Source organism: Oryx dammah, unplaced genomic scaffold, assembly GCF_014754425.2.
Source record: "Oryx dammah isolate SB20612 unplaced genomic scaffold, SCBI_Odam_1.1 HiC_scaffold_20, whole genome shotgun sequence".
NCBI classification, from domain to species: domain Eukaryota; kingdom Metazoa; phylum Chordata; class Mammalia; order Artiodactyla; family Bovidae; genus Oryx; species Oryx dammah.
Window position 1 is genome coordinate 69,193,988 of NW_024070204.1, and position 16,673 is coordinate 69,210,660.

General features: G+C 50.5%; 1 protein-coding gene across 1 annotated transcript in view; it reads right to left on the minus strand.

Annotated features, from left to right (window-relative positions):
* DOCK2 (dedicator of cytokinesis 2) overlaps window positions 1–16,673 on the minus strand; it is a 456,743-nt gene that overhangs the window by 59,046 nt on the left and 381,024 nt on the right. Inside the window, exons 33-34 of the mRNA XM_040262783.1 lie at window positions 10,194–10,342; window positions 104–189 (exon numbers count right to left, since the gene is read on the minus strand). Coding sequence (XP_040118717.1) covers window positions 104–189; window positions 10,194–10,342 — 235 coding nt within the window. The remainder of the gene's footprint in view (window positions 1–103; window positions 190–10,193; window positions 10,343–16,673) is intronic.

The window sequence follows — 16,673 nt, forward strand, 5'->3', positions numbered from 1 at the left end:
AGCCTCCGGGTTGGCCTCCAGGGGAGGACAGGGCCCCTGGGGTCCTGAGCCCTGGGGCCTCGGCCCGCCCTCCTGGCTCCTCCCGCCCTGGGCCTAAACTCACATTGACTCCAGCAGCTGCATGTACTGCTCATCCCCTCGGCCACCTTCCACTTCATGGTCCAGCTTGAGGATGATTTCGTTTTCAAACTGAAGAAACAGGAGATGAAAGTCAGCAATCACAATGTTGGAAGGCTGAATGTTGAAATTAGTCCATTCAAGACTTGAACCAGAGCTTCAGGGAGCTTTTATCATTTCCCAGGCTTCCCAGGTGGTGCTAGTGATAAAGAACATGCCCGGCAGCACAAGCGATGTAAGAGACTCGGGCTCAGTCCCTGGGTCAGGAAGATCCCATGGAGAAGGGAACGGCAATGCACTCCAGTATTCCTGCCTGGAGAATCCCATGGACAGAGGCGCCTGGCGGGCTACAGTCTATACGGTTGTGAAGAGTCGGACACAACTTAGCAACTGAACAGCGGAAGCCACTCCCGGGTTTAGCGCTGGAAACTGGGATTGCATTATGAAACAGGACGCTGCACTTGCCTTTTAGGAGTTCCTTGGGAGTGGAGAAGAGCAGTAGGTGGTTAAGTGCTGGAGCAGAGAGATAAGCATATGAAAGAGAGACGGACAAATAGAGGGAAGTCTTCAGGGAAGGCACACAGCCCATGTCTTCTGACTTTGTTTTCAGGTTTATGTTGAAATTTTTCAGGAGAAAGGAAAGAGAAAAGACATTCCAAGCAGAGAGTATGGGCAAAGGCTCTGAGGTATGTGAGAGCACTGATCTTCAAGAGGCGGCATGTTGGCATGATCAGCTATTATTTCTGCATGCCTAGCATTCCTTTTGGAGAAGGAAATGGCAACCCACTCCAGTGTTCTTGCCTGGAGAACCCCAGGGACGCAGGAGCCTAGTGGGCTGCCGTCCCTGGGGTCGCACAGAGTCGGACACGACTGAAGCGACTTAGCAGCAGCAGCGTTCCTTTTTTTATACTTGGATAATCATATCCACCTTAATTTCAATTAGTGGGACTTAGGTGGGCTGAACACATCTCCCTAGCTCCAGGTGTGGGTACATGACATAGGCCAAGCACTTCATCAGTGTCTTTCATTATCCAGACCCTACAGTTAAGAAGGGCCCAGATCAAGCCAGTGAGACTCAAATCTGAGGTTCTGCTGGCACTCTTAGCAAAAAGAAGTCTTTCTGCTTAACTTGAAGATTGTAAGCCAGAGGTTGCTGGGGAGGAACACAATGAAGGAGTCTGCCTAAGGATGACACCAGTGTAGTGAAAAGCAGAGAGGAAGGGATAGGAAGAGATTGAAACCTGATGATATTTTTGAGCTCCTGAATCAAGCCACACCTGAAAGTATAATATTTATGTGAACTGATTTCTCAGAGAGTCAAGACTGGTGACAACTATAATAGAGATCAGACTAGCCAAGTGAGGGCTTCCCAGACGGCTCTGAGGTAAAGAAACTGCCTGCCAATGCAGGAGACACAAGAGATGCAGGTTCCATCCCTGGATCGGGAAGATCCCCTGGAGGAGGAAATGGCAACCCACGCCAGTATTCTTGTCTGGGAAATCTCATGGACAGAGGAGCCTGGTGAGCTACAGTCCATGCATGGAGTCACAAAGAGTTGGGCATGACTGAGCATGCATAGTTAAGTGGCCTGAAAGCACCCAGACACCAATTTTTGCAACGTGGAAGCCAATGTGTATTTTGTCTCCCATGTTCAATGTCAAGAAGCATGTCAACCCAGTTGAGTTTAGGGCTTATGACATTTTGAAGGGCCATTCAGTGTCTCTTACATGGCCAAAATGCAAAAATGGTTTGCAAACTGTTTTAATATCATGCCTTGATGAGTCCATCCAAATCATGTGACCAAACTCATCTCTCATTTTACTGCTAGATAAGAAACTGGCACTTTGAGAAGGGAAGGAGGCTCTTGGTGAAGGTCGCTAACATTCAGGGAGCCCTTAGGCATTCCTGGGTCCTAACTCAGCTTCTTCACCTTTAGTCCTCACAATAGCCCCATGAGGTCTGGAAGTCAAGGGTCACCTTTAAATGCTATCATGCATTGAAAGCAGCCAGCCCCACCCTCAGAGTGTCAGCTATTAGTACAGATGAAATAGAGGCTCCGAGAGTTTGAGTGGCTTGTTTAAAGTCTCAGGTGGATGGCAGAAATCTTCAGGCAAATGCTCTCCAGTGCACAAAAGATCAAGCCCAGTTTAGTTGGCTGGAATCCTTTAGGTGATGGAAGACAGAGACCGGATTCGCTTTCTCCTTGGTTCACGTATCGCCTGTGGGAATGTTGTTCCCTCTCTTCTGTGTGCTAAGGGCCAATGCAAGGACCAGAAACTTGTGCTCGTGGTTTGTGTTGAGAAAGAATCTCCATGTTTCCACAGTTGAGGAAGACTTATGGAAGGAGATACACAGGTCTAGAAAGATGAGCAGGGCTGTGATAAAATGAAAAGGAAGGGCGTTCCAGACTGGGGAGGCGGGGATGGACTGGGCAAAGGTGTGGAGGTGGGACTACGGAGAAAAGAGAGGAGAACAGTACAGCTGGAGCACAGAGTTCAAGAAAGTGTGGAAATAAGAACAGAGCCGCAGGTGTGGGGCCAGTGTGATGAGGGTCTGGGCTGCCGGTCTATACAGAATCATGCCCCTTATGTGATGCATTTTGTTCGGCCTGTTGTATATGCCAAGTGTCACCCAAAGTCAGGCTGGCATGAATAGCCATGTCTACTGTGCTGAGCCCAGGTAGGAAGAGAGACAGCCAAGGGGCCACAAGAGAAGCTGCTGATGTTAGGTCAAGGGGGTAAATAAGCCCCGGCGTTAAATGTCTCCTCCATCTCCTTCACCATCTCGGGCAAATGAGTAGGACTTTCTAATTCTCAGCTTCATCATTTATATCAGGGCTCAGCAAACACTTTCTTAAAGGGCGAGTTAGTAAATATTTTAGTTAAGGCTTTGTGGGTCAGTCTGTCACAACTATTCAGCTTCCCTGTTGTGGTACCAAAGCAGCCATAGCTGATACAAAAACAAATCAGCACGGGTATAGTGCAATACAGCTTCACCAAAGCAAAGAGTGGCAGGGCAGATTTTGCCTGTGGGGTCATATTTGCTGATCCTGACTAATATAACAGGCATAACTGTGGTACCTCCTGCGTGGGGTAGTTAGGGAGACTGGGGACATTTTATTTACAAAGCACTAGGCGATTGCACAGGCTCAAGTGTGCACTGGGTTTTCTTGTCATCTTATGATTACTGCTAATGTTATTGTTATTACTGCTGAATGTTACTGGAAAGCAGCTCTCAGGGAGAAAACCAGCTTTGCGGAGCTGTTCAATGGTAAATGCTGGCATGCTTCCTCCTCATGAGATGAACTTTCCTTTGGAGCTGAGAAGTGGATGGGGTAAATAAGCACTTGTCTCAGGGTCACAAAAGAGCCCAGAGGGAGGGAAATTACAGGGTGCCAGGAATGTGCAGAGCTGATGATGCCAGCCACGCCTGAGCCCTCCGGGGCGGGTTGGAGAGGGGAGGTTTCAGTCAAGTACATCCCAGGGCAGACTCTGGCCCTTTGGGCTGCTGGGACCAGCAGTGGGCTACGCTTGGGAGTGGCTTTGACCACAAGCTTTGGCATCAAATAGACTTGGTGTGGCGCTTCCCAGGTGGCACAGTGGTTAAGTATCCACCTGCCAGTGCAGGAGACATGGGTTCAGTCCCTGGGTTGGGAAGACCCTCTGGAGTAGGAAATGGCAACCCACTCCACTATTTTTGCCTGGACAATTCCACGGACAGAGGAGCCTGATGGGCTACAGTCCATGGGGTCACAAAGAGTTGGATATGACTGAACACACACACACACACACACACACACACACAGACTTAGTTTGAGTCTTGCTTTGACTGTTTTTCCTACCACATGACCTTGAGCAAGTTAATAAGCCTTTCTGAGGCTCAGTTTTCTCATCTTTTAAATGGAACTTTAAAGCAGCACCTACTTTATAGTGTTGAGGGGAGAAGTCAATGGGAAATGCATGAGAAAGGCCTGGCCTGGCGTTTAGCACAGAGCAAGTGCTTGGTATTTGTTAGTAACTGTCACTATGACATCACTGACATTGTTCTCATCGTTAGCATCTTAATCTCATTTAAGCTTTACAACAGTCAAGGGAGATGGGTGTCATCATCCCTGCTTTATAAATGAGGCAACTGAGGCAAAGTGGGACCTTTGCCTTGGGTTTCAAAGGATGATGTATTTGATTTAGGGTATACCCAAGGGTCCCTTACACTCCCAAACATATACTACATTATGTCACCATGATGGGCCTTACTCCCAACACTGCACTGTGTAGAGCTTAGGGAGTAGCCTCGGCTTCTCCAAATTATTTCCATTTCATCCACAACTAACAAGACTGCATCACATCGCTGATGCCTCATCCTACCCTGCAAAGTGGATATTTGCAAAGGAGCATCTGCAGGTTACTTTTGCAGAAGTTGGATGCTACAGGGACTTCCCTGGTGGTCCAGGGATTAAGAATCTACCAACCAATGCAGCAGACATGGGTTCAGTCCCTGGACCAGGAAGATTCCACCTGCCGAGAGGCAACAGAGCTCATACACCACAACTACTGAGCCCCTGCGCCACAGCTGCTGAAGTCCGTGTGCCCTAGCGCCCGTGCTCTGCGAGGAGAAGCCACTGCAGAGAGAGGCCCGTGAACCACAACTCGAGCAGAGCTCTCACCAGGCCGCAACCAGAGGAAGCCCGCATGCAGCAAGACCCAGCACCGCCAAAAGTGAAGAAACGATCAAAAAGATCATGCAGATGCCTAACTTGAACCTTCAGTGCTGAGGAGCAGAGAAGTGAGCTCTAGGAGCTCGACTCCCTCTCGTGGCGGGGGGACCTCACACGGCTGCACGCTTGCATCACGCCTTCCCGGAACTGCTTCCTCTGTCTCTCCCGACTGCTTTGGAACCTCTCAGCTTTTTTCATCATCTTGTTTGCCTACATTTTTTTTGATAGGAGCCCAGCTCCACCAAAGTGTGAAATTTAGGGGACAAGAGCTCTTTTTCAAAGGTAAGGCCCCGACTATGACATGGGAGGGGTCAGAGATGGTGGCCAGCTAGGGTGGCAGAGAGATAACAAAGAGGAGAGTGGTATCCATATGCCAGCCTGGGGTCTTCTTTGCTGCCAGTTGTCCTGGGGTGGTCAGAAGCCTGCCTGGAAGGAGCTGGATATGATGGGAGTCAGTGCAGCTTCCTCATTTTCTCTGAGTTGTCTCATCACTTCCTGTTTCATTTCATACTTCATGAAGCTTGAGTTTGGTATTATGATACCATAATAATGGTATTATTATACACATTTTGTGGATGAAAAACTGAGGCTGAGAAAGTTTACATAACTTGCTCAAATTTATTCAGCTTATAAGCATCAAGTCTGCCTGGCACGAACGCATACTGTCCAGAAGACAGTAGGTGCTCAGTACATGTTTATTGAATTGATTTGCTCTTTTCCACATGCTGTTCTAAGCCATCTGAATTACCAGTTTATCCCATGCCAAGACTCAGTCTCAGTGGAATCTGCCAAACTGATATCTTTGTTCATTCATTCATTCCACAAGCAATTACTGCGTTCCTGCAGTGTTCCAGGCGCTGTTTCGTGCTTGCTCAGTCCTGTCAGCCGTGTCCAGCTCTTTGTGACCCTATGGACTGTAGCCTGCCAGGCTCCTCTCTCCATGGCACTGTCCAGGCCAGAATACTGGAGTGGCTTGCCCAGCCCTTCTCTAGGCCATCTTCCTGACCCAGGGATCGCACCCACATCTCCTGTGTCTCCTTGCGCCCTCCAGGCGGGTTCTCTGCCACCACTGCCCCCTGGTGAAGCCGAGGTGAAGGCACTGTCTTAAGCGCTGCTGTCAAATGCCACTGTCTCTTCCTTCTCTGAGAAAAGGATCCTCTCCTTCTGAGAGAGGAAGGCCCTCCTTCCTGCCGAGAGCTCAGACGCTCATGATGATCAGGACATCATCCTGCTCCCCAATCTGCCTCATCGGTAACCACTCTACTCAGTCTCTGCATCGCGGGACCTCCACTCCTTCCCACAGATGTCATCTGAAAAGACCATAGCCTCTCCCTCCACAAAGAATTTGCCGGCAAGACAACCGGTCTAACCATCCCCCTGGGGTTGCTCAGGCAGTAGTGAGCTACCCTCACTGTCCTGCATTATAAAAACATTTGCTGGAATGTTCCTCTCTCTGCCGAGGCTCTCCGTCTGAAACGCTGTGGGACGGGGGTCTAAGTGCCTGCATTTATACTGAGAGCACTGACATGGCTCCCACTACGTTCATATCGGGCGCTTGACAGGTACTGAGAGTCCCAGGCCTCAGGGAACTGCGTTGGCCCTCAGAGAGCTCATGGTCTTGAGATGGAGGTGGACCTGTGAGCACACTGCCATGCTCTGGGGCAGAGGTGTCAGGCCTGAGCCCTTTGCAGGCAGGATGAGATGAATTTCACTTCAACTGCAGCAGGCCCACTGGAGCTACAGTGTGGCCAACTTGAAGCTCCTCTTGCTGAAATGTCCCAATCCAGCGGATGTGAATTCCAGTCCCAGATGAAGACAGAGGCCCCTGATATGGTCTGGGGTGAAGTGATATACTCATGTGGGGTAAAGGGTATCAGTTAAAAGCATCAGCTATTTCGCTGTGGTTAGAGGAGGCAGGGGAATCTGGTGGCGAGGCTGCAGAAGAAACCCTGCTCAGGCAGACCGGCCTGTGAGCCTCCTACCCCCAGCCCCCCGAGTCTGCCCCTCCCTGCCTCAGTCCCCCGTGCACCCCCAGCTGGAGCACACCTCTGTCTCCTGCATCCAGATGCCCCGCTGCCCCCAAGAAGTAAGACAGGCTCTGTCCAAGTGGGAGGCCACAGCTGAAAGGTGACTAGGGTTCATCACGTGAAGAATCAGAGGAAGAGCCCCGAAAAGGCACAGCAGCGAGAGGACTACGAGACACCGGGTGTCAGGCCAGAGGGCCTGCTGTGAGAGGGAGCAAAGGTCCTGCTGAGTGCTCCTGTGGGAGCTGCTATTTCCTCTCACACCCACGTTTTAGACAGGGAGCCCTGTCGCGCTCTGGGCACCTGGTTCTTCTCTTATCTATTGGCATCGGGCACGGCCACAATGCTACCTGGGTTTCAAACCCTGGTTCTGGGGTGTGCTCCAGGTCTGGCCATCAGGGCAGCATGGAGCTCAGGGGGCCTGGCTTCCTCCCTCCCCTGGGGATACCATCTATGCGTGCTTACTCTGAGCCAGGCAGGGACACCTGGGTTTGCTCATCCCATACTGGGCTCTGGTCAAGCACACAGCTGGCGTGCACACGGGCAGCTGCCCCATTAGTCAGCCTGACTCTCCTGTCTCTTTTGATAAGGCAGCGATGAAGAGAAGCAATTGGGGAAAGAGTTTGCAATGAACACAGGCGTGGAGCGAGGATCCAGGGGATGACCCCATTCATGGAGACGAGGCGGCTGCGTGCCAAAGGGTGGCCTCAGAATGGCATCCACCAGGGCAGGACAGTCATGCCACAGGCAAGCCTCAGAAGCCCTGAGGCCACTGAGCATGACAGTCAGGCTTCCGCCCAGGAAGGACCCGGGTTGGCTTCTCTTTCAGACACTGTGGCATCAGTACTGGGGGTGCTTCTGCGCACCTGCTCCAGGACACCTTCTGAGCCCGCTGGTGCCTGCCCCTCTGGGGGGACCTGCGGGGAAGCAGAATGCCCTTCATCCCACCCAGGGTGCCCCTCCCGTGTTCCCGAGCTTCACGGACTTTGCCTTGAAAGATTCCAAACAACCTTCAAGCATCCATCTGCAGCTGTGCCTTCCACCCTCCCGCACCCCCAGCCCAGCTGGCTGGCTATGGCCTCTTCCTGCGTCCGCATGCCTCACCTCGTTTCTCCACAGGCTCCCTGCAGGCGGACGGCTGGTCCCCAGCCTCGGGGACAGAGAACGCCTGTGAGTCCCTGAGTTGAAAGTGTACCCTCTTACACTGGGATTGTCACAGCTAACTAGTCTCTTTCCTCTTAGAACCTCTTTCCTCTTAGAACTTTTCCAAAGTGATTGGCACATCCGATAAATGTTTCTTGCAGAAATGAATCTGAGAAATTCAACAGGTCTGTTTACTGGGGAACATCTCCGTGCCTTGGCTCCATGCGTTCCGCCCCTTGGAAATCTCCAAGAGGGGCTCCGACATGCAGGGGCTTCCTGAGGTATTTAACCTCCCGTCCCTCTTCCTGGAGCATCTGGTGGAATCAGTGCTCCATTTCGTGAGCAGCCACTGCTTCAGAGGGCACCACCATTCTCTCAGTCAGCCTGCATTTACTGCGATGAGGCCAGTGGCTGAACAGTGCAGTGGACGCAGCCTGGCTTGGGAGCCTAGGGACCTGTGCGCTGCAACCTCTGCTCTGCGTCTTTCTCGTATGGCTAAGGGTAAGTGACTTCACTTCTCTAGGCTCCAGGGTTTCCATCCTAATATTGGGATGGGAACTTTCCTGGTGGTGCACTGGCTAAGACTCTGCATTCTCAATGCAGGGAGCCTGGGTTCGACCCCTGGTCAGGGAAGTAGATCCCACAGGCCACAAGTGAAACATCCCGTACGCCGCAGCAAAGCCCGAAGATCCCGCAGGCTGCAGTGAAGGCTCGGCACAGCCAAATGAACAAACATATGTGGAATGATGTGCTGCCTACCTCACAGGGTTGTAAGAAAAAGATGGCATGAATTAATGTACGGGAAGCACTCACGGGGACTGACACGGAGTCTACACGGTTAACGGCAGTCATTGGCATTATCATCAGCATCACTTTTTTGACATGAAGATGAGGAAGAAGCAGAAATGAGTGTAGTGTAAGGCAGTCTCTAACAACGATACTTCAGACAGCTGGAATGACAGAGGAACAGAGGGCAAAGGTCTCTTAAAGGGTGAGCTCTGGGGAGGGCTTTGCAGGATTCAGAGGCACACACAGATGTGCTGGCAGGCAGGACCATGAATGGGGCTGAGAAGCAGAGGAAGAGGAACAGGGAGAGGACGCTCACCAAGGCGACACAATTCAAGTGAGCAGTAGGGATGCCTGCAGAACAGGTGAGGAGGTGGAGAGAGCGGGAGAAAACGGCTGGACACTGGCTGAAGGCGGAGAAGGGAGGACCTGGAAGGTAGGCGACAGGGTTTGGGCTTCGTTGGATGAGGATTAGGGAACCAATGAGCAAAGGAAGAATAAAGTCCGAAAGGATTTTAAGAAAGAGCAGTTTGGAAGCTGCTGCCCTTTAGGAGGCACTTAGATACCTATTTTAAGAAAATTTTTTTGGCGCAGGATGTGGTATAGACTGAGAGGCGGGAATGCCAGGGTGAGGAGGGAGTCCAACTAGGGGAGCACCAGGAGGGGAGAGGCAGGGAGGACAGCAGGGCGAGACCCGAGGGCCTTGCATCGCTGAGGCAGACTTGACGGGACACAAAGACCAACCTCCCCAAACTGGGCCTGACTTCTGAATGGAGCCAGCATCCTGTTGTGGAAACCAGGGCTTACCTCATCGGCCAAGTGTCTGGAGTGGCTGGGCCTCCATTCTTCCAGTCCAGTGGGATTTTCTATGAAAACTTGGGACTGGTGGCCCTTGCGTTTGCCCCAGCGGCTCCCTCCCTGCATGCTGCGTGAGCCCTGCTAACCCCACCACAGCTCTGCAGGGCCCTCCTGGGGGTCAGGGCCCGAGCCTCTGCTTGCTGGCCACCTGGCGCATGGCCAAGTCTGACGTTCAGATGTCCTGCGTTATCGCAGAAGCAGAAGTGCTGGGCCAAGGGGGGCTCAGGTGTGCACAGGGGGGAGGAGGAGCCCCTTGGGACGTACCCTGAGGGGGCTCTTCTGCAGGGAAGTAGGATTCCTATCCTTTAGAGAAAGGGACCACACTGATACCCAGCAAGAAAGTGTATTTTAATCTTGGCCTTTCATGGGAAAGCATGATACAAGACTGACCAAATCCGCTCTGCCAGCTCATTCCAGGCATGTGAATCAATGTCCCCAGCCTCCCATCAAGCTTCTGAACAAAGCCCAGGCAGACGGAACGAAGGTACCATTATGGGGAAATGGGCTGGGGATTAGAGATGCTGGCCTGAGTTTCCAGCCTCATTTTTTACCTTTTTGAAATCCCCACTCCTTTGATATTCACACAGCATCATGTCGAAGAAGATTGGGATGGTGGCTTTCCGGAGCTCAGCCTCAGGGATAAGTGTCATCTCTAATATGGGTCCCACCATGCCTGGGATGAAGCAGATTTTGTTCTGGCCTGAAAGAGAAGAGGGACATGGGCCCACGAGACCATTTTCGTGATTTCATAGGAGAACCAGACCAAGCATGGGAAAAGAAAAAAGGGAGGCATAACAGTAAAAACAAAAGTTAACACTTATACAGTTGTTTACCCGGAGCCAGGCACCATTTTGGACACTTTACATATATTAACTCGTGTAAATGATGCATGCATCATCCAAAACAAGCTCCGTTGTTAGGGATAATAACCCAGGCGTGTGGAAGGCACATTGCTGTTTACAAGGCTTTTCACCTGCATATCTCCTTTGCAAACAGGGCCCTGATGGAGTGTGTTAGTGATGGCAAATCACAGGGATACTTAAAATGATGTCTGTCTGCAGCACAAGCCATGTTTCTGAGATTTGGAAACATGCTTTTTTACCAACTGTTTTGTGAAAACAAGAAAAGCAAAATTTGCTGCCAAAAACCTGCTATAAAAGTATGGTCAGTGTAATGGTGGGAGTTAAAACATTGCTTTATGGTCAGATCAACTACAGCGTCTTGTTTCTCCTTCCTCACTTCAAGGCACTCCTGTGTCCCCTGCCCTGGCCCCTGGCCCTGTCACCCCGCTGGCCTGGTTCCAGGGCCACCAGCTCACCAGCCGCCTCATCACCAGGCCTGTGCTCCTGGTCCTCCTTTGTTGACAACTTTGTCCTGCCCATTCCTCAACATCTGCCCGTTACCACCTGGCTTCCCATGGATAGATACACTTTAAAAAAGCCCTGCCACATGCCCACCCCACCCCTAGCTCCATCAGATGCCCTGGCCAGTGGTCTGTCTCCTTAGCCAACTTGGCAACGATGGCTTCATTTGATAGACAACAGCCTCTCCCACGGAGAGCTCTGTGAGAGCAGAGAGCATGTCTGTTCTTATTATATCTGTAGCACTGAGCTTGGAGCATACTACCTCAGTAAATGTCCATTGAAGGAGGAAATAAATGTCTAGCTCTTATACTCACTGGAGAGTGAGTGACTTGGAGACGTGTCACAGACATGCAACTGCCATGCCCACCTGCTGAGACGACCACAGGAAAACACATCTGTGTAGACTTCGTGGGGGCTCCCCTGGGGGCTCAGGGGTAAAGAACCCTCCTGTCAACGCAGGAGACGCAGCTTCGATCCCTGGGTTGGGAAGATCCCTTTGAGTAGGAAATGGCAACCCACTCCAGTATTCTTGCCTGGGAAATCCCATGGACAGAGGAGCCTGGCAGGGTACAGTCCATGGGTTTGCAAAAGAGTCAGACATGACTCAGTGACTAAACAACAACAATAGCAACACTTAGCACAGAGTCTAGGATAATTAGGCCCGGGGCAGGGCCAGTGAGGCCAAGTGGTGAAGGGCAATGAAGTTGCCTCGAGATTGCCTGAAATAGGTAAATGCATCTTCCATCAACTAGCTGTGTGATGGTAGGCAAGCTGGCCTCTTGAGGCCTCTGTCTTCACCTGTAATATGAGAGTAATAGGTATTTTTACTTATCAAGCACCCTGGAGAGTGGTTGGCACATGGGACACTTTGTATAGTGTTAGCTCTCATTGCTGTGATGTTTGGCCAGAAGGAACCATGAAGGACAGCCTTGTCGAGCAGAATTGAGCAGACTCCTCAGAACACACACATCAGACGTGGCAGAGACAGGGAAAGGGAGAGGCACTCAGGAACTGCGGGGGCTTCCTGGGGAGCATGGGCAAGCCCATCCCAGCAACCCTGCCAGTGAAGCTGACACCCAGGTGTTTCATCGGCAGCTGTGTCTTTCTCCTCCTGACTCTCAGAGCCCAAGAAGCCCATCCTGCTTTTCCCCACTGTCAAGGTACACACTGCCTTGGTGGTCTTTGCCTGGGGGGCTCCTGGGGTGCAGAAACTCAGGCAGTATGGCATACAGCCTGGCATTGTTGCTTTTGATTAAAGCTGAGTAAAAGAGCCAAGAGGGAAGGCTGCAAGAAAATGAATTTTAATTCAGCCTAAATGAGGCTTAATGTTGGAGTGAGTGTTTCCCCAGAATTCAGATAAAAAAGGCATCATTTTAGGAATATCTTCAGTTAGTGAGAATGAAATAGTGAAGGCAGGCAGAGAGGTGAGTGAAATATGAAGACACTTTTCCAGAATACCAGCTTCATTATACAGTGTGTTTGGATTATACTCTGCATTGTTCCAAACAGGGAAAAAAAAAAAAAAACCAAACTAAACTAGCTTTCTTGCAGATTTACAGTAACTGCTAATCTAGGTTTCTGATTTTGTCCTTCAAGATCCTTTAAATCCTCAGTGGGGTTTTAAAATTCTAAGTCAAGTGTAATAATAAGTAGCAGGTAAATGGGAAACTGTCAGATAAGCCACCACGGAATGGAGAAATTGCTTATGTGACAAAGGCCTTTAGAATACTGGAGGGCATTGGGTCTGATAAAGATATATTTGAGATGATTTAAAATAAAGAGCAGACATGCCATAGACTAGGGATTTCCTAGGCACTTCTGACCTGCATTCTTTGCAGTCAGTTGAAGAGATGCTCAGAAGAATAGGGAAAGAGGAGAGAGAGACAATGATGATTTCTAAATGCAGTGTGATCTCAATGGCCCTTACAACGCTCCATAAAAAATTTTATTCATTTACATCAGAAATGGAATTTGAGCACATTGGATTTTGTGTTCAAGTAATGTGAATGTGTGCCTTTATATACACAGATGTGCACACAGGCACACATACAGAAAACATATTTGTGGCTAAGTGAATGTGAACTCATTTTGGAAAAAAAAAAATCTCATTCAAGAGACATACCCGCTATTGTTCCTCAAAAAAGGCAAGGAAGGGAATGGGTGAGAGGGTCTTTCTCACATAATGGAAGCTGAATCTCACTGGGAACAGATACCAATTAGAAAAGGCTTTTAAAGTCCCAACAAGTCAGTGGGATAAATCCAGATGCCGGGTTGCCCAGGCTCTGGGGAAGGATCTGACAGAAATGAGAGCACAGGGAGGAGCTGAGGTCTATGGGTGGAAAGCCAGCCGCCGTGTTCCCCTTCTGGTCTATGCGAGGGCCTCGCCTGTCATGCCTCGCAAGGGGAGAGGTGAGATTGCAGGCAAATGTCTGAGAGCACTAGGAAGGCAGCCTGACAGAAAGAAACAGGGAGAAGGAAGGGAGAAGGGTGGGGAAAGGAGAAGGGGAAAGACTGCCCTGTGGATCAGGCTGAGCATGAAGGTGGGAGCGTCCCTGGCCTCAGGAGGCTGACAGGAGGCCTGGGGTGCTCAGACTGGGAGCACAGACCCTGAAATGAGCAGGATGAGGGCGAGTTATCACCCTTTGGATTTCAGAGTCCTGCAAGCCTCTGAAATGAAGCTGGGTTGATCAGAAACGACCCTGCTCACTGCAAAGAGGAAGAAGGAACGCAGATCTCTGCCCCTCCATCTCAGGCTTGGAAAATGTTCCTCTTGGTACTGATCTAAGACAGGCGGTCGAGTCCCTCCTTGTGGCCCAGAATGTGCCTGGCCCAGCTTCCCTCCAGGCCGTGTAGAATCTCTGAGCCTGACAACCTGCCTCAGACTCCTCCACTGCCACTCCAGACTGTGTGGCTTTGTGAAGAAGTCAAGTGCAGTTGCTCAGTCTTGTCCACCTCTTTGCAATCCCCTGGACTATAGCCCACCAGGCTCCTCTGTCTGTGGGATTTCCCAGACAAGAATCCTAGAGTGGGTAGCCATTCCCTTCTCTATGGGATCTTCCCAACTCAGGGATGGAACCCGAGTCTCCTGTGTTGCAAGCAGATTGTTTTACCCTCTGAGCCACCAGGGAAGCTTTGTGTCTGTCACTTAATGTTCCCCAGCTTCTATTATCTCATCTGGGGTCTTCCCTGGTGGGCCAGTAGCTAACACTCCATGCTTCTAATGCAAGGGGTATGGGTTCAATCCCTGGTTGAGGGATATCAATACCCCACATGTCATATGGCAGTGGCCAAAATAAATAAAAATATTAAAAACATATTATCTCATCTATTAAATGGAGATATAATCATAGTCCCTACCTGAAGAATTGTTGAGAAGCTTAAAACAAAGGGCTCCGTACAGGGTCTGGCTGGTTAGAAAGGCTCAGCAAATGTTGGTGTTGAGTGTGGTGATGCCAATGCTGAGCAGCGCGAGCTCGGCCCAGGGTGAGTTGTGGGAAAAGCAACGTAAGAAGCTGCGGTCCAGCCCCATGGTGCCCCCTGGGGCTTTTCACGGAAAGTCTCAGGCTGGTCAGTTTGTTCGTTTACTTCTAGAGTAAAGGGCTGGCACTGAAGGAGGTTGGATCAGATTTATCTTATCTCCCACAGCTGACATTGCTGCTGCTGCATTCCTTCAGTTGTGTCCGACTCTGTGCGACCCCATAGACGGCAGCCCACCAGGCTCCTCCATCCCTGGGATTCTCCAGGCAAGAACACTGGAGTGGGTTGCCATCTCCTTCTCCAACGGATGAAGGTGAAAAGTGAAAATGAAGTCGCTCCGTCATATCCGACTCTTAGCAACTGCAGCCCACCAGGCTCCTCCGTCCATGGGATTTTCCAGGCAAGAGTACTGGAGTGGGGTGCCATTGCCATCACCAGCCTCCAAACCCTTCTCTATCCCATTGAAACACGCTCTTATGTCTCCTCAAAGACATCTGACAACCCCAGTCTGATCATGTTGTCCACAGCTACAGTCCTTGCATGGGTCCCCTTGGTCTGCAAGCCCATCTGGCCCGAAGCCCCATCTCCACACCCTGCCTCCCCCTGCTCAGCTGCACCCCACCCCATGCTGCCCACCATGCTCGTCCCTCCTGGGCCCGACTCTACCCGAGCCCCACCACCACTGGCCCCACAAGCAAATGTTACTTGTTCTGTATCCAATATGGAGGCCACTTGGCCACAGTGTCTTTGAGCAGCTGAAATTAGGCTAGTCCAAGTTGAGATGTGCTGTAAGTGTAAAAAACCCACTAGATTTCAAAGAAAGAGTTTTGGAAAACAAGCCAAAAAAGGTAACCTATCTGAATAATGTTTTATGTCGGTTATATGTTGAAATGGTAACACTTTGGAATATGGAGTTAAATAAAATATATCGTTAACATTAATTTCACTGCGTTTTATCTTTTTAAAAAACGTGGATGCTAGAGCCTTTAAATCTAGACAGGTGGCTCACAGGTTCATTCCCTAGGACGCCACAGCTCTGGGGCTCAGTGCCCCACAGCCTTCACCGAGGCCGCCAAGCTCACTCACTAGGTGGGAGTCCTTTAGGCACTCTCTGGGTGCCCCAGCTTCTGCTCTCCAGCTAGTTTCCTTTACAACTGCAATTAAATAGCTCAGCAGTCAGTTTACGATTCAGTGCAAGGCCGTGAGGTTGGGGGCTACGTCTCTAACTACAGCTGTCTTCGGTTGCAGCCTCAGCCACTAGCACAGTGCCTGACCTTTAAGGCTACTTGTCTTCATTTCCGGTTGCTGCCGTTATAAATCACCACAGGCAGTGGCTTAGCACAACACAAACTAATCTTATAGTTCTGGAGGTCAGAAGTCTGAAATGGGTTTCTCCGGGCTGAAGTCAAGTGTGAGCAGGGCTGAGTTCTTTCTGGAGGGTCTGAGGAAGAAACCGTTTCCTTCCCTTCTCCAGCTTCTAGGGGTCGCCCGCGTTCCTTGGCTCATGGCCCCTTCCTCCATCTTCAAAGCCAACAGTATTGCTTTTTCTAATCTTTCTCCAACTCCCCTGCCTCCTCTGTTCACTTCTAAGGTCCCCGTAATTGCTTTGGGTCCATCTGGACAGTCCAGGATACTCTTACCATCTTCAAGATCCTTAACCATGCCTAAAAAGTCCACTTTGCCATGTAAGGTAATTTATAAACAGGTGCTGGGGGTCAGGACTTGGACCCCTTTGGTAGGTATTATTCTGCCTATCTCTGTGCTCAATATTTGTCACTAGATGAATAAATGGATGGTTGGTTGGATGGATGGATGCCTTTCTAATCCCATTTCCTATTTCTGCCCAGCAGCTTCTCCCCAACTCAAGGAAGTCATGCTTGCTTAGGCTGGCTGTTCACTTGGAATAGTTGCCGCCCTTGCAGCTCTGACCACCCTGGGGTGTAATTCAAGAGCCATTGACTCAGTAGAGCCTTCCTCCTCTTTGCCTCAACTCCTAGTCTCGACCACACATTTCACATTAAGGAATGTGCTCTTAGTTTGTTCTTCAGACTCTCCGTTTGTCCTATGTTTAGAGCTCAATGGTGGGCTTTTCCAGGGAGGGCAGGGACCATGCCTTATATGTCCCCAGCTCTCTCATCCTTCCCTGGTGCTTAGCGGTGAGCTGGGCCCTCCATAGATGCTGAAAAAGTG